Here is a 19,041-nt window from a genome sequence, read left to right as displayed (position 1 = left end):
ACCATCAGCAGCTTTAAAGATTTCATCAATTTTACATAGTTACACACATGGTTTTATACAGAGAAAATATGATGTTCTGAAATAATCTTTTTAAATGAAATTGTTCTCCAGAAAAAAAAAAGAAAACTGTGTACTGCTTTTCAGTGCTGCTACACCTTATTTTTAGGTACAACACATATAGGCTTAAACTGAATCTTTTCTTCATCATATCCATCCATCTGTATGGGATGGATCCATCCATCCATCCATCTGTACTCAACTTGCAATGGACAAATTTTCTTACATTTTCAAAAATGTTGACTGCATATTACAAACTGAGACATGCTTTGCTATTTATTTTATTAAATCACAAATCCACAAAGTACATATTGCATCTCAAATTTCATTAAAACTTCAAGGAAGAAAACTACCTTGAAAGTTTTATGAAACTATCAAGGAAGAATTATACAAACTTTTGGAGGGAATGGATAGGTGAAATGGTTAGTGTTTTTTTGTTTTTGGCTGATGCTTATAAGCTTTCTTTCTTGTTTCACATGCCACTACTAATGCTAATACTAACTTTATATTTAAGTTGTTTACAGAAATTTGCGAAGCCATACCAAATTTCAATAAATCACACAAATAGAAATCTGACAATTATTATTTTTTTTCATGGATGTCTGATTGCATGAAAAATCTGTGAGGAAACACAAACTATCAAAAAAAGCTGAGTGAACATTGCATTATGGGTTTTTGGTACCAAGAATGTCACTAAATTTGGTCACTAGAATGGTAGAGTTTGACATCTGAATTTCAGGATCTGTATGCAATTTACGTTGATTGCAAAAGTGAATTGCAACGGTTTTCTGCTGTGACAGATGATAGCCATTGCACACTGCCCACCTCTGGACTTTATTCAGGGATATCTGTAATTGCCATTCAATGGATCTTATGTTCTAAGAATGGCAAGAAATAGAGGGATCATGAGCGTAAAGGTAGGTCTGAACAGTATTTGGAAGTTCTTTTGTGATGGAATCGATTCTAAGGGCAAAAAGGGTTGCATTCAGTACAGACCCCTGTGGTACTCCTTCTTCCTGTAGAAACATCATAGAAAGTGAGTTGTGGTATCAAACTTGGAACGAACGGTTCTAAAGAAAGTTCCTGATGAATATAGGAAGGTTGCCTCATAGACCAAGAGCATGGAGGTCACTGAGAATGCCATGACGCCAGGTAGCATCAAATGCCTTCTATGTCTATGGAAACCATAACAAGGTGTTCATTTTTTACAAAGGCATTACGAATTGCACACTCAGCTTTGATCATGAGATCTAAGGAGGACCTGTTCTGGCGAAATCCATGCTGATTATTACTCAGATGTTGCGTTTATATGATCCAAACAAGTCGATTATGGATTATTTTTTCAAGTAACTTGCCGAGGCAACTGGAGAGAGAAATCAGTCTGTAACTGTACGATTGGTAGGATCTTTTTCAGGTTTCAAAAAGGCCAGAACTGTGGCATGGTGCCAAGAGGTGGTAAAGGTTTTCAAGAAAGATTCGGTTATAGAAGACCAGCAGTATTTTTAAATTTTTTTCTTCAAGATGTTGTAACATGATATAATATATTCCATCTGACACAGAAGCACTACTGCGTCTTGTTTTTATAGCATGTAGTAGTTCAGAATATTAAAGTGGCTGATTATATGGAAGGAGTACAGAGGTTCGAAAGTTGATGGATAGCTGTTCAAACATGGTCTTAATTTTCTGGAAATCCACAGAATAAGTTGATGCCACGAAACTTGGGCAGAGGTTGTGCCCAAGGCATTTGCAATATCTTCAGGAGCAGAGAGCTCTTGTCCATTCCACGAAAGAATTGGGGAAGGGGTGGTTGGAAATTTGCCGGAAATCTGCCTAATTTTCTTCCATATTAACCTGGAATTAGTGTTTTTGTTTCCGGTTGAGGCAAACCGAATCCAGGAATTCTTTTTGGCTTCTCTTTGTGTGAGACGTGCTTTTGCCCTTTGCTTCTTATAGTTATTAAGATTAACTGTGGTTGGAGATCTGCTAAAAGAATTCCATGCTTTATTTTTTAACTTCTTTGTTTTTGTGCATTCTTCATTCCACCAATAATTATGGTGCCGTCGAGAAGGAGGGTTTGACAATGGAATTGGGCATTTAGCTGCAGATAATAGGTGTGACGTGATATAATCTGTGACTTTATCTATTGGCTGTGTTCGTATAAATTTCTCATCCACACTGATAGCTGATTGAAATTTGACCCAGTTGGCTTGAGAGAATTTCCATTTCCAACAGGGTTGTGATAATGGTAGTTGGGTAGTGAGCAGCTCGCAAATGACTGTAAAATGGTCACTTCCCATGGTATCATCCAGAGCGGACAATTCCATGACTGGAAACAGAATCGGGGATCATATTGATAGTTCGATTGCAGAAGTTTGTCCAGTTGGTAACTGTATGTGAGTGGGTGCACCAGTATTAAGAACAGTAAGGATTTGCTTCTCCAGAAAGGTTTCAATTAGTCGACCATGACTATCTAATTTAGTCGATTCCCATAAGGGGTGATGGCCATTGAAATCCCCCAAGAGACAGACAGGGGAAGGTAATTGCCTTAAAAGATTTTCAAGATCTTGGTACGACAAAGTACGACTTTGTGGGAGATAGACTGACACTAGTGTTAACGCAATATGGGCTATCAAAAGTACGGCAACAACTTCAATTTCAGTTTGCAAAACAATTTGTTTGGTTGGGATCTTTGTACTGACCAAAATGGCCACGGCTCCACGGGCCGCGTTTGAAGTATTATGATCTTGTCGATAGATATAATAGTTCTTTATGTTGGTAGAAATTTGAGACGTTAGGTAGGTTTCTTGTAGACAGAAACCAACTGGAGAGTAACAGCTAAATAAGACTTGAATATCATTAAAATTGCTACGATATCCTCTACAATTCCATTGTAGAATGTAAGACATTACTGGTGTTTAGTAGAAGCTGTATCTGACTGTTTCTTTAATGTGGCTGGCTTATGGCTTTCAGGCTTTGATTTGTCTTTTTTTGAGAAGAATGGCTGACTAGTGTCCATATCTTCTTACATATATAATTCTAGGATTGGTTCTTCTTGTCTGGATGAGTCAATTTTATCCATAGACATTTCTTGGATATTCTTTTTTAAATTTGAGCTTCGATTATTCGGTGTAGAAGCAATCACTGGGGGAGGAGAAGGAGATGTAGCTGGTACTGTAAGTGCAGTATTACTTACCTGGTTCAACTGTTTCGGGACATTGGACTGTTGCTGAGAGAGAGAGAGAACAGTCCGAGCATAGTCAGCAGAGATTGAGGTATTTGAAGGGACAGTAACATCAGTTTGGGTGGCCACTGATTGATATTTTTGCGTGATATTGGCATACGTACACTTATTCATACTGGGAGCAATTAATTTCCGTGCTTCTTGAAAGCTTACTTTATTCTCGATCTTATATTTAACAATTTGCTTTCCAGTTTTCCATCTGTCACATGTCCTTGAGTAAGCAAGATGGTTTCCTTTACAGTTGGGGCAAGTCATTTCTTTTGCCCTGGTCAGAGGACCCACAATTAGGACAAACTTGGTTTCCTCTGCACGCCGTTTGAGAGTGGCTATACTTTTGGCACTTAAAACATCTCAATGGGTTAGGATTGTATGGTCTAATTCGGCAAAGTAGATAGTCTACGTTTATCGATGGTGGTAGATTTGGCGTGTTAAAGGTTAGAATAATATTCCTTGTAGGTGTGAGTGTATTTTCGCTTTTAACCATAATTCTTTTCACAGCAATGACATTTTGATCTTGAAGCTCTTGTGTTATCTTCTTCTCCGTGACATTCAATAGATCCCAGATGGATATAACACCCTTAGATGTATTCAGGGTTGCAATGGGAGAAACTTTAACTGGAATTCCAGCAAAGCTTGTAAGTTTTAGCAGTTTCTCTGAATGTTTACGGTTCATTGTTTCCACTAGAAGGTCCCCTGATTGCAGTCTCTTTGTCTTTGGAGATCCTGCCAGACTTCCAAGTGTTTCTGGATAAGGAATGGAGAGAGAGTACTGAGAGGCTGATCTGCAAGAGAGTGCATTATAAGAAATGCGGGACAATTTGTTGATGAGGAAGTGGTTTTCAACCTCTTGGGTTGAGATGTGTTATGCTCAATGTCTAACTCTGGCCGAGAGCTTGTCGGCTCTAGCAGAGACATAGCAGGCATACTAGTACTTGTCAAAGGATAGTCAACATGGAAAGAGGTTACAGCAACCAAGAGTATGCAGACATGCACTTCATGTATAGTAAAACCAACGACAGTGCACTGGAGGCTGCACGTTTATACCATGAAGCATTTCCCTGCCTAAGATAGCCCAACAGGTGCACATTCATCAGGGTACATCAACGCCTTAGAGAACATGGGTGCTTCACACATGGAGTACGAGCAGGTAGGTCCAAAAGCAAAACACCTGATGTTGAGGAAAGGGTGTTAGAAAGAATAGGACAAAATTCAGGAATTTCGAAAGGAGGGTTGCTCTGCAAGAGCGTATACTGAGTCACAGCAGTGTGTGGCAAATTTTACATCGCCAATTACTGTACCCCTCCAAATTACGTGTACAAGGTCTCAGCAATACAGATTACTCTCCAGGAGTGAACTTCTGCCAGTGGATGCAATAACAATGTGTCCCGAACCACCAATTTTTAAACAATATTTTATTCACTGATGAAGCTTGGTTTACTTGTGATGGTATTTTTAATTTTCATAACTGTCACATTTGATCTGACGAAAATCCTAATGCAATTCACAAGTCACGACATCAGCAACGTTTCTCATTGAAGATCTGAGCAGGACTACTAGGAAACCATCTAATTGGACCACACTTTCTGCCAAACAGGCTAACAGGAGAGCTATACCTTCAGTTCCTGCAGAATGTTCTTCCAGACTTCCTTGTTGATGATAATAATGTTTTACTTCAGCAACGCCAGAACATGTTGTTTATGCATAATGGTGCACCAGCACATTTTGCTTGAGTTGTGACTCGGTATCTAACTAAAAGGTATGGTCAATGGTGGATAGGTAGAGGTGGGCATGTAATGTGGCCTCCCAGCTCACCAGACTTAAATCCTATGGATTTTTGCATCTAGGGTCATGTAAAAAGCTTGGTGTATACTTCTGATATTAACAAAGTTGAGGAATTGCAGCGTTGGGTTGAAGGAACCTTTCAGAAATGACCCAGGAATGCTTGAGAGGATTCACAACTCAATGCAGAGAAGACTACAAAGCTGCATAGGGATGTAAGGACAGCATTTTGAACACCTTTTGTAATGTCTGTAAAATCCTGTGGTGTTGAAACTAAAAGTTAAAAATGTATTATCTTATGTTTAATAAAACCACCCTTAGCAAAGAATCCACGACTTTTTTGCTAAACTAGTGCTCCCATAGTCAGTGGCACATCTTAACAGAAAATGTGCATTATCTCGAAAAAGGTCAGATGTTCACTGGGACTTTTTTTTGTTTATTTTAGTTTGTACTTTTCACCTTTAAATTATTGACCATCATTTTTGAAACACCCTGTATATATACACACATACAGCCAATCTCCGACTTACGTAAGAGTTGCATTCCACAGAACTCTATGTAAGTCGAATTTTACATAAGTCGGAATTTCCATAAAGGATTATGCAGCATTCGCAACTATGCACACTGAATTTGATTAAAGCAAAAAAGAAATGTTTGTGAAACACGTAAATAGAATTATTCAATGTTTTTTTATCTCATGTGCAGGAAAGATTTTAAAAGTGTACAATATTACAAAAGTGTGCAATTACAAAAATTTTACTGTACCATTGTGAAAACCAGCACAATGCTTCAACCTATTAAGCCACCCGTTGCTTGCCATGAACCTAGCTTGGGGTTTACCATAAAGTAAAGTGCAGCCATTATCAACCCACTGCAGGGTGGTAGCCTCCTCAACAATTCATGCTGAGGGAAATGGACCATAATCTGCCACGCTGGTCCAGTGCGGGTTGGCAGATCGACCGTATTCAGCAGTCAGGGGCTTGAACCCCGGTCTAATTCAAAGAGCGTGTGCTACTGCACTCCCGCTCCTGCCCACTCGGCTACGGAGGCTTTACCATACTTATCCTTAATATCTTCATAAATACTCCTTGCTTTTGTTTGAATGGCCAGTAGACTCAGGGGTACTCGCTTCTGAATCTGATTTTCCATCCATATTATTAACAGCTTTTCCATGTTCGATATAGCACCTGAATACTGTTCATCTTAATTACGTTGATCTTTTAACATGTTCTTTTATATGCACACTGTCCTTTAAAATAGTATTCACTGTTGAAGCAACTAGACCTAATTCCTGTGCAATATATAACAAACTTGTCCTGCTTCTTACTTCTTAATCATTTTCATCTTCATTTCTAAATCAATTTTGTTTCATTTTCTAGCACTGCCACCGCATGCACTATACCTGTTGGTCGCTTTCCCTTCATCACTGTAATAAGTAAATAGAAGATTCTGAAAATTTATTTACAATTTTTATATGATTGAAGATGTCAGTCAAGGGGAAACACACTTCACCATAATAACGTAAAAGCCCACACAATTCCAGTTACTGGTATTATCCCAAATGCAATAAGATCAAGTTTATTGCCAGTTTATAAGAGACTTCATTAACAGAAAAGCTCAATAAACTGGAAAGTGCATATTGTTTTATTGTCTTATGGGTGTGACCTCCAGAAATGTGCTTTAGAAAAATATCACGAAGGCATTCAACACTGAATCTTATGATCAGTTTTGAATTCTTATAATCAGTGTAGTGCATTCTCCGGCCTAACTGCACAGCGTTCCTCTCAGCCAATAGCAGAGTTTGCAAACGTGTTTTGTTTTTGCATCCTTTGTAATGTGCTTATTTGACATAAAATGATATAAATCTAATAATTTCCATCATAAAAATGACCTTTAGAGAGTTAAATAACTTAGTTATATAACAAAAATTTCAACCTCTGAGGTCTTGGAATGAATTACCAAAAAAAAAAAAAAAAAAAGGGGGATGCAAAATATGTTTCTACATTTTTTTTCACTTTGCTTGCACCGGCCGGCAATAACTTATATGAAGTCTAATTTACGTAAGTCAAGTATTACACAAGTCAGGGAGTGGCTGTATATATATATATATATATGGGCTTATAAAAAAGAGAGTTCTCTAAATTTTATAACAAGAGATTTTGTACTTACTGAAGGAGTTTTAGGTTTTTACCATTATACCAAAAAAAGAAACAATGCTAAAACTTTCAATGCAAATTTACTACTGGATACTGTGCATCTATTAATACATTTAAAGTCCTGGGCAGTTTTAATGTTGACAATATTAAATCTTAATTATGGACTCAGGGGAGGTACCCATAGACTGGAAATGTGCAAATGTGACCCCAATTCACAAAGGAGGATCAAAGGCTGACACAAGTAATTATAGACCTGTGAGCTTAACTTCTGTTCCAGGAAAATTAATGGAGGCACTGGTTAAAGAAGCACTGCAGGATCATTTAGACAAGACTTCAGTTATAGCTCAGTCACAGCATGGTTTTGTTAAGGGGAAGTCTTGCCTGACCAACTTGATTGGATACTATGATGTAGTCACAAAAGAACTGGATGCAGGGAATAACTTTGATATTATATACTTGGATCTTAGAAAGGCTTTTGATACTGTTGCACACGGAAGACTGCTACACAAATTGGAGCAGTGTGACATTGGAGGCAAATTGCTGCTATGGATAAAGGGGTGGTTGAGGGGGAGAAGACAGAGAGTGGTAATCAATGGACACTGCTCATCGTGGACTAATGTTATTAGTGGAGTCCCTCGGGGCTCAGTGTTGGGTCCATTATTGTTTTTTGTATTTATAAATGATATTGATGATGGTATATCAAGCTTAATGTCCAAGTTTGCAGATGATACAAAGGTTGGCAGGGTTGTCAAGGACACTACTGACACTATGCTGCTGCAACAGGATCTGGAAAGGTTGAGCAGATGGGCTGAGAGGTGGCAAATGAAGTTTAACATTGACAAATGTAAAGTACTACACATGGGAAACAGCAACCCCAGAGCAACGTATCAACTCTGTGGTACTACACTGACAGTGGTAGAGAATGAAAGGGACTTGGGGGTGATTGTGCAGGCAGATATGAAGTTCTCTGAGCAGTGCAGGCGGGCTGCAAGAGTAGCTCATGGAGTATTGTCAATGATATACAGGAATTTTTCCAGCAGGGATAAGGAGGTGATTATTCCATTGTATAAGGCAATGGTCAGGCCACACCTAGAGTACTGTATACAGGTCTGGAGGCCTCATTTCAAGAAGGATGTAGAGCTGCTGGAACGAGTACAGAGAAGGGCAACAAGATTAGTGAATGGAACAAAGGGGTGCTCTTACGAAGAAAGGCTTAAGTTTTGCAAATTACAGTGTCTGGAGACTAGGCACCAGCGAGGTGATCTGATAGAGGTGTATAAAGCCTTGAATGGTTTAAGCATGCTCAATGCTGATGGGATTCTTCCTCTAGCTCAGAAAAATCACCTGAGAGGGCATAAATTCAAATTGAGGAAAGACAGATGTAGGATAGACGTGCGGAAATTTGCCTTTAGCCAGCGGGTGGTTGGTTGGTGGAACAGACTGCCATCCCTTGTGTTGGAGGTTGATAGCCTAAATAAGTTTAAGGCTCAGCTGGACAGATATTTTGAACGAACAGAGGGGTGAAGTGGAAGTGGGTTTTTTTTTTTTTTTTTTTTGGCTGATGCTGCATAATTTTTTTTTTTTTTTTTTTTTTTTTATGAAAACCCCAAACATGAAAGGTATCAAAACCTATAGTACTTAGTACCGTGCATGGGTTGAAGGAGAAGTATGGGGGGAGGGGGATGCCGGAAACTTTGCTCCAGAGACTAAACATGGGTTTCACCACTTCAAGCCTCCAATAAGCAAAGTGGTGGTATTTCACCGGTTGATGAAAGTCATCTACCACCTACATAAGCTTGCTTTCTTGCATCAAATGCCTCTACTAATGCTAATGCTAATGCTAATTACCACCAAGCACCCATGAGATACCAGTAGTTTTAGTGATAATAAGTTTAAATAAATATAAGTACATTTATTATATCATAATCAACAACCATATTTGTATACAGGTCTGGAGGCCTCATTTTAAGAAGGATTGTTTTTGTTGTTTTGGGAGCATTAGCAACTAAGGCCATATTGCTCCGGGATATGCTGTGGTCATTCCCTGACCTTTCCGCATCCTCCGTATTTGGTGGTGACGGGCTCGAACCCCGGTCTAATCAAGAAGCGTGTGCTACGCATTGTGGCTTCTTCCCACCTGGCTACGGAGTCACCTTTTAAGAAGGATGTAGAGCTGTTGGAACGAGTACAGAGAAGGGCAACAAGATTAGTGAATGGAACAAAAGTTTGCTCTTACGAAGAAAGGCTTAAGTTTTGCAAATTACAGTGTCTGGAGACTAGGCACCTGCGAGCTGATCTGATTGAGGTGCATAAAGCCTTGAATGGTTTGAGCATGCTCAATGCTGATGGGATTCTTCCTCTTGCTCAGAATAATCGCCTGAGAGGGCAAAAATTCAAATTGAGGAAAGACAGTTGTAGGATAGATGTGTGGAAAAAAGCCTGTAGCCAGCAGGGGATTGATTGCTGGAACAAACTTCCATCTGTCATTGTAGAAGTTGATAGCTTAAATAGATTCAAAGCAAAACTTGACAAACGTTTTGAGTGAGTGGATGGGTGAAATAAGGGGGGATGGTTTGGCTGGTGCTATATAAACTTGCTTTCTTGCATCATGTGCCTTTGCTAATGCTAATATTTAGGATAGTCAGTATTAGTAATGGCCACATGGTGCAAGGAAGCCTAAGGCTTATGCTGCACCAGTCAAAAAAAAAAAAAAAAGAAAGAATAAAACAAAATTAATGAAATGAAATGGATAATTAATAAATAATACACAAAAAGGAAATTGATAACCTATGTGTTTCTCTCCTCCATAGGTAACTATCCAGCTGACCTTTGAATTTCCCTAAACTGTCTGTATAAAACTATCCACCTTCAAGTTATTAAATTTTGCCTACAGTGATTATTATTATTATTAACCATGTTGTGCAAGGAAGCCTGAGGCTTATGCTGCACAAGCCAAAAAAAAAAAAAAAAAAAATTTCTGAACTACCCCGAGAGACAGAGAGACAGAGAGAGAGAGAGAAATAAAAGGAAATCACCAAGGAAGAGAAGAATGATGATATCCAGCTCAGGACCCTGGGTGTGCCAAGTCCACGCTCACCAGCTGTGAGCCCCTGGGGTTAACGATGTGAAGGTGAATGAAACAGATTAGTGTTTGGTATGCAATATACCAAACACTGTAATCTGTACACACGGACGGTACACTAAATAAAAATAAATCAAGACCATTTTAGAATTCAAATGCTTTTTCCTAGAATTCAAACAGCCACGGCTCTAATCATTTGGAACCGAACGTTTATATGCACTTTTCAACTCCATTGCCTGAGAAATCAGCCTCTCAAGTTACCCCATATATAAATCCCCCTGTAGTTATGTTTAATATAATATAGTACCATTATGCAATCTTAATTGCATAAAAAAACAAAAAGCGTAACTTATATCGTATATTACTTTTATTATTTCCTACGTAAATTTATATAAATATAAAACACGGCATTAAATAGAAATTGCTGAATATTTGTAACTTATTAATAACATATTCAACATTAAAAGATACGAGCAATTAGTACAAATTTTCACGAATATTATTTCTTAATTTAATATTTCAAAAGTACTGACCTCTGGAAGTGATTTTCCTGCACTTAAATTATAAATTTTCACATTGTTTGGGTTCGAAACCTGCATTTTCAGGCTTGGGAAGAAAACAAAACAAATAATTTCAAGCACATGTTTTGCGTGCTCGTTGCGCCACCTATATCAAATAACTTTAATATTTTTATTAATATTCTTTATGAGTAATAACGATAGTTCACCAATATTAATGTTCTGGGAGTCTCAAAAATACAAGGCATAACTTGAGAAATGAGTTCCTCATATATAGACAATAAAAATATTTTATATCAACATAGGTCCGGAAATGCTTGGTTCCCGAGTTAATAACCGGAATGGAGTTCCCGAGTTAATAACCATTAATACTCGGGAACCAGTAACTTGGTTCCCGAGTTAATAACCATTAAGGAGACTCCTTATCTGGAGTCTTATTAATGGAGTCCCACAGGGATGTCTTATTAGTGGAGGTCCACAGGGTTCGGTGTCGGGTCCACTGTTGCGTGTGTGTGTGTGTGTGGTATGGGTGTTTATTGGCGCATTAGCTGCTATGGCTATAGTGCGCCTGTTCTTAGGAATATTAAAAAATAATCCAGTTTAAATTAGTTTCAGTTCTGTAGCCTATTTATAAAAGATGATACACTCCGATTTGTTTTAAAAAGCAGAAAAGTTTGTTAACATTTGCATCCTCTCCAATGATATGATGTAATGTCAATGTTTCTGAATGATTATCCATATTTTGAAGTATTGCATCTCGATGTTGTTGATACTGCGGACAGTCAATCAGAATGTGTTTGACTGTTAGATGTTCTAAGCAGTGTGGACACTGAGAAGGATCATCGCCCATTAGTAGATGGAGGTGAGTCAGATGGGTGTGTCCTATTCTCATTCTTGTGAGTACCACTTCTTCCCGCCGCACTGTCTGTTTGCTGGAATGCCAGAACTTTGGGTTTTGTTTCAGCTGGAAAAGTTTGTTATTCGTTTGGTTATGCCATAATTCTGTCCACTGTGCATGGCATGCTGCTTGAATTAAGATATTATAATCGGGCGCTGGAATAGGGACAGACGTTAGGTCTGAACTTGGACTTTTGGCAGATGTATCAGCCACTTCATTCCCTTTTATGCCTGAATGTGCTGGAATCCAACAAAACTTCACTAGTTGTTGACGATCATAAATCTGCAATAATAAACTCCTGATTTTCATTACAATATGGTGATTCTTTTGAGCTGTATTCTGCATTGCTTTGATTGAGCTGAGAGAGTCAGTATAAACTATATATTTTGCAGATGGATGTAAATTCAAATTTTCTAGAGCTAACTGTATTGCATATAGTTCTGCTGAAAAGTTGCTATACTCAGGTGGAAGAGAAGCTGATATGATAGCAGAGGGAAACACTGCTGCTGCTCCAACAGTTGACAGAGATTTGGAACCATCCGTATATATCGGTAAGAAGTCGGCATAAGTTTGAATATGGCTAGCATGGAGTTGTTGCACAGTCACTGCCGGTAGGCAATTCTTTCCCCATTGAAGAAAAGAGGTATCAGAGGTCAGTTGAGGAAAGGTGGTCCATGGTGGATGAGAGTAATTCTTTATCTGTTGCATATTGTGGAGAGGAACATTCCAGTTCTGTGATATTTCAAGGAGCCGTAGGCCAGCCGGTTGGATTTTACTTGGTTTATTTCTATAGAGATTAACTAGTGGTTGATTAAAAAGGTATGGCTGAATAGGATGCAAAGGGCAAGTCTGTATTTTGGCTGCATATTTAAGTAGTAACATTTTTCTAAGAAGATGCAAAGGGGGCTCATTAGCTTCAATGTATAGACTTTGAGTTGGAGATGTCCTGTATGCACCAATTGCAATCCGCAATGCATTATGTTGAATAGGATCCAGCCAGCGTAGCACACTCCTTCGGGCAGAATCATAAACTGGAGCACCATAGTCTAAACGGGATCTAATCAGTGCTCTATATAAGAGCAGCAAAGTTGTACGATCTGCTCCCCAAGAGAGGGCAGATAAAGCTCTTAGCATGTTGATCTTTTTAAGACAGACAGTACGTATTAATTTAACATGATCTAAGAAGTTGAGCTTACTGTCCAGGATTAGTCCCAAGAATTTCATATTGCTGGCAATCGGAATGGTGGAATTTGAAATCCGAAGTTCAGGATCTGCATGCAATTTGCGTTGACAGCAAAAGTGGATCGCAACTGTTTTCTCTGGGGAAAGACGATATCCATTGAGCTCAGCCCACTTTTGAACTTTATTGAGGGACATCTGCAATTGCCTTTCGACAGATCTCATGTTCTGAGAATGGCAAGAAATAGCGAGATCGTCAGCGTAAAGGTAAGCCTCTACGGTATTTGGGAGTACTTTTGTAATGGAATCAATTTTAAGGGCAAACAAGGTTGCACTCAAAACTGATCCTTGTGGTACTCCTTCTTCCTGCGAGAATGTAGCAGAAAGGGAATTTTGATATCTCACCTGGAAAGATCGGCTCTCGAGGAAGTTCCTAATAAATATGGGTAGGTTGCCTCGTAGACCAAGATTATATAGGTCACTGAGAATGCCATACCGCCAGGTAGTATCAAATGCCTTCTCTATATCAATGGAGACCATGACAAGGTGTTCGTTTTTCACAAAGGCATTGCGAATTTCAGATTCCGCCTTGATCATCAGATCTAGGGATGACCTGTTTTTACGAAAGCCATGTTGACAATTACTCAGTAGATGTTGAGTTTCAATGATCCAAGTGAGTCGACTATGGATCATTTTTTCAAGAATTTTACCAAGGCAACTTGACAGAGATATTGGTCTGTAACTATTAGAACTGGAGGGATCTTTTCCAGGTTTCAAAAACGCCAAAACTGTAGCGTGGTGCCAAGAGGTTGGATAAATATTTTCCAGGAAGATCCGGTTAAAAAAGATTAGAATCATTTGTAAGTTTTTCTCATCGAGATGCTGCAGCATGACATAATATATGCCATCTGGCCCAGAGGCACTGTTTCGCGTTGTTCTGATGGCCTGTAAAAGTTCACAATATTGCAGAGGCTGATTATATGGAAGTGACAGTGAGGTTCGAAAGGTGATAGGTCTCTGTTCTTTGGCAGTCTTAATTTTCTGGAATTTTGGAGTGTAGTTTGATGCAGCCGATATTTCAGCAAAAGTTTTGCCCAAGGCATTGGCTATATCTATAGGAGCAGAGAGTTGTTGCCCATTGCAGGAGAGAATTGGGGAAGGAACAGTTGGAAACTTCCCAGAAAGCTGCCTAATTTTTTTTCCATATTAGTCTGGAGTCAGTGTTCCTATTGATAGTTGATGCGAACCTAGTCCAAGAATCTTTCTTGGCCTGCTTTTGAATGTAACGCGCTTTTGCCCTTAGTTTCTTGTAGCTAATTAGATTAGCTGTGGTTGGAGATCGACGGAATAAATTAAATGCTTTATTTTTTTCCTTCTTTGCTTTTGTGCACTCTTCGTTCCACCAGTAGTTGAAATGCCGTCGGGACGGGGGATTTGATAACGGAGTTGAGTACTTAGTTGCAACTAAAAGGCGGGATGTAATATAATCAGTAACTTCATCAATGGGCTGTAGTTGAATAGTTTTTTTGTCAAGAGTGATTGCTGATTGAAATTTCGCCCAATTGGCTTTAGAGAATTTCCATTTCCTGCAGGGATGTTGTAATTGTGGTTGGGTAGTCAACAGATTACAAACAATTGGAAAGTGATCACTACCCATGGGATCATCCAGGGTGGACCATTGCATAGCTGAAAACAGTATTGGGGAGCAAATCGATAGGTCAATGGCAGAAGTCTGTCCATTGGGTAACTGTATATGGGTGTGCGAGCCACTGTTAAGAAGAGTGAGGTTTTCTTTTTCCAGTAAAGTTTCAATCAGTCGGCCGCGTCTGTCTAATTTAGATGAACCCCATAAAGGGTGGTGGCCGTTGAAGTCCCCTAGCAGGCAGATAGGGGAGGGTAGCTGCAATAAAAGTTCTTTAAGATCATTATAAGAGTAAGCATGGTTTGGTGGGAGATAAAGTGAGACTAGAGTTAATGCAGTTTGAGTAATCAGACGCACAGCGACAGCTTCGATTTGGGTTTGGAGAGTAATTTGCTTAGCTGGAATCCTTGTACTAATTAAAATTGCTACACCACCTCTAGCAGAATCGGATGTATTCCGATCGCGTCTATAGATCGAGTAGTTTTTGATGGAAATGGAAATTTGAGGAGTTAAATAGGTTTCTTGCAGGCAGAAACCAACTGGAGAGTATCGATTAATTAAATAACGGATGTCATCAATGTTTCCACGAAAGCCTCTGCAATTCCATTGCAAGATATTAGACATTATTTGAATTTAGAGGAAGAAGCTGTACCTGACGTGGCTGTCTTATGGCGTTCTGGCTTTGGTTTTTCTCTTTCGGAAAGGAAGGGCGACCAGTGTCCATCTCTTCTTCAGCAAATATTTCCAGAATTGGATCTTCCTGGTTGGATGGATACTCTGCCTCCATCGATTTGTCTTGGATAATCTTTTTCGAAGTCGAACTATTATTATTTGTAGTGGCATTCACTGGCGGAGATTGAGATTTTGCTGGTATTGTGAGAGGCGTATTATTTGCTTGGTCTGAGTGCTTAACGGCACTGGACTGTTGATGAGAGAGAACAGCCCGAGCCCAGTCAGAGATGGAAGTGTTTGAAGGTACGGTAACATCGGTTTGTGTCGCAATGGTTTGATATTTTTTTGTAATATTGGCATAGGTACGGTTAGGTATACTCGGTGCAATTAATTTTCTAGCCTCCTGATAACTAACTCTGTTTTCAACTTTATATTTCACAATTTTTTTCTCTGTTTTCCACCTCTCACATGTCTTAGAGTAGGCCGGATGGTTGCCTTTGCAGTTGGGACAGATCATTTCTTTCACCGAACATCACTTTGAATGTGATCGGAGGATCCACAGTTGGGACAAACTGGGTTGCTTCTGCACGTTGTTTGAGAGTGGCCATACTTCAGGCATTTATAACATCTCAACGGATTGGGTATGAAAGGACGAGTGCGGCAAAGTAGATATCCAGCTTTTATTGATGCGGGTAGGCTTGGACTGTTGAATGTAAGAATGATATTTCTGGTAGGTGTGAGAATATTGTCTTTTTTTATCATAATTCTTTTTACAGCTATTACATTTTGCTCCTGAAGCTCTTCTTTAATTTCTTCCTCCGTCACATTCATCAGGTCCCAACTAGATATTACACCCTTTGATGTATTTAGGGTTGCATGTGGAGTTACTTTCACTGGAATACCAGCGAAAGTTGTCTTTTTAAGTAATTTTTCAGAGTGTTTGCCATTTATAGTTTCAATAAGTAAGTCCCCTGATTGCAGTCTCTTAACCGTCTTGGGAGACCCTGCAATACTTTCCAGGTGTTTTTGGATTAAAAAAGGGGATAGCTTACTGAGAGGCTGGTCAGATAGCGAGTGCATGATTAAGAATGCAGGTAAGTCTGTCGCCGAGGGATTGGTTTTCAACCTCTTTGCTTGCGACGAATCATGGTCATTTTCTGTGGTTGGCCGACAGCTCGACGGCTCTAGAGTTGGAAACATACTTTGTTCCATGTTGGCTCCTCTTAGCCCCTGGCAGATGAACTTTTCTGCCAAGGTTACCGGCCCCGCCACGGGGAGGCAGGAGCAGTGCCTGGTGTGACCAAGCGAAAAGTAGTAAGTGGTTAGTAGTAAACTAGAAGAAATAAAGAAAGGTGCCTTTCCTTTCTTGCTCTGTACAAGTGTTTTTGTAACAAGAGCTGTTTTTAAATGAATAGATTTATTAACGTGAAGAACTCAAAATAACTATAAATCACTTTTGAGAAATCGCAGTAATAGCACAGAGAAATCGCTCAGTCACAATCGCTTGGCACCCGGGGCCTCCACTGTTGCTTTGTGTATTTATAAATGATATTCATGAAGGTATATCAGACTTAATGTCGAAGTTTGCAGATGATACAAAGGTTGGCAGGGTTGTTAATGACAGTGTGCTACTGCAACAGGATCTAGATAATTTGGGCAGATGGGCTAAGAAGTGGCAACAGAAGTTTAACCTTGACAAATGCAAAGTACTGCATATGGCTAGAAGTAACCCCAGGAAACGTACCAACTGTGTGGTACTACACTTAAGGTGGTAGAAAATGAAAAAGACCTGGGAGTAATTGTGCAGTCAGATATGAAGTTTTCTGAGCAATGCAGACAGGCTGCCAGGGCAGGTCATGGGGTTTTGTCAATGATATATAGGAATTTTGCTAGCAGGGAAAAGGAGTTGATTATCCCTCTGTATAAGGCAATGGTCAGGCCACGCCTTCAGTACTGCATACAGGTCTGGAGGCCTCATTTTAGAAAGGATGTAGATTTACTTAAGCGTGTACAGAGAAGGGCAACAAGATTGGTGAGGGTAATGAAGGGATCCTCTTACTAAGAGAGGGTTAAGTTCTGCAAACTGCAGTGGCTGGAGACTAGGCACATGCGCGGTGATCTGATTGAGGTGTATAAGGCCTTGAATGGGTTGAGCACGCTGAATTCTGATAGGATCCTTCCACTTGTTCAGATTACTAACCTAAAGGGGCATAAATTCAAATTAAGAAAGGACACATGTAGGATAGATGTGCGGAAATTTGCCTTTAGCCAGCGGGTGGTTAATTGCTGGAACAAACTTCCATCTCTCGTTGTGGAAGTTGATAGGTTGAATAAATTTAAGGAGGAACTGGACAGGCATTTGGAAGAAATGGTGTGATATTTTTTTTTTTTTTTTTTTTTAGGCTGATGCTGCATAAGCTCATACACTTTCTTTCTTGCATCACATGCCACTAATACTACTACTATCTCCCGCAGATGATTTCCTTCATCACAAGGTACTGACAGAATCTGGTGGTTTCCATTCCGACCATCTACCCAAATCAGGAGCAAGCGGATATGCACTTTATGTACGGTTTGGCGGACGCAATGCTTTGGAGGCTCGTCGTACCACAAAATGTTCCTAGAACGAAGATGTCCAGACAGGAAAACGTTTGAAGGTATCCATCGCCGCCTTTGTGAACATGGAACCTGTACGCCTCGTGCTGCCGACAGAGAACGACCAAGATCTACAACTCCTGACGTAGAGGAGGAAATTTGGGATGTTGGGCATGCCACTCCTGGAATCAGCACACGGAGGATAGCAATGCAACTGGCTGTTCAACGTTCGATTATTTGGAAGCGTTGCGAGAACACCAACTGTACCCTTAACATCTGCAACGGGTACAGGCCTTGTCACCATCAGATTCTCCTGCACGAGTAATATTCTGTCAGTGGTTCTTGTAGCAGTGTGGTACAACTCCTCACTTTCCTGCCTTAGTGATATTCACAGATGAAGCACAATTCACACGATACGGAATCCAAAACTTTCAAAATCAGCATTTATGGGGTGAGGAAAACCCACATGCAATTCTTCCATCACATCACCAACAGCGGTACAGATGTTTTTGGTGATAAGTTATTCGGGCCCCTGGTACTTCCAAACAAACTCACAGGGCAGGTGTACAGAAACTTTCTGGAAAACAACATGCCTGATTTCTTGGACGACACGCCACTTATCATTCGTCAACAAGCACACTTCATGCACGATGGCGCTCCTGTACATTTCAGCCACCTAGCCCGCAATTACCTAAATCGAAGGTTTCCTGGTCGGTGGATAGTAGAGGTGGACCAACTGCCTGGCTTCCACGCTCACATGATTTAAACCCACTAGATTTCTTACTGTGGGGCCATTTAAAGTCATCGGTGTATTCGACTCCGGTAGCTGATGTGGCACTCTCCGCAATCTAATTTTGGCAGGTTGTGAGACAATACGAAACATGCCAAGAATTTGGCATGGTCTTCGCGAGTCCATGAGACGTCGATGCGAGGCCTGTATTCAGGCAGAAGGTGGACATTCTGAACAATTACTATAAGGTGATGTGAACAGTTAAATGTCATAGACAGACTTTCAAAATTCGAAAACCAAGCATTTCCGGAACTATGTTGATATAAAATATTTTCATTGTCTACATATGAGGAACTCATTCCTGAAGTTTTACCAGTATTTTTCAGACACCCTATATACACGGAAAGATTCAAAATTTTGTGATAAAGTTATATGAAATATTTAAAATAGGCCTAATATTTTTGTTAAGTTCAGCGAATTGCTATATGCAGC

The 19,041-nt window shown here is 39.7% G+C and overlaps 1 protein-coding gene across 1 annotated transcript in view; it reads right to left on the bottom strand.

Annotated features, from left to right (window-relative positions):
* Window positions 1–10,919, bottom strand: part of l(2)34Fd (nucleolar protein 10 lethal (2) 34Fd) — a 282,114-nt gene extending 271,195 nt beyond the window's left edge. The window contains exon 1 of the mRNA XM_090381757.1: window positions 10,849–10,919. Coding sequence (XP_090237883.1) covers window positions 10,849–10,914 — 66 coding nt within the window. The 5' untranslated portion in view covers window positions 10,915–10,919. The remainder of the gene's footprint in view (window positions 1–10,848) is intronic.
* Between the last annotated feature and the right edge of the window lie 8,122 nt (window positions 10,920–19,041).

Source organism: Mastigoproctus giganteus, chromosome 9 (genome assembly GCF_048544385.1).
Source record: "Mastigoproctus giganteus isolate SK-2022 chromosome 9, ASM4854438v1, whole genome shotgun sequence".
NCBI lineage: Eukaryota > Metazoa > Arthropoda > Arachnida > Uropygi > Thelyphonidae > Mastigoproctus > Mastigoproctus giganteus.
This window is presented reverse-complemented; position numbering and strand designations above follow the sequence as displayed.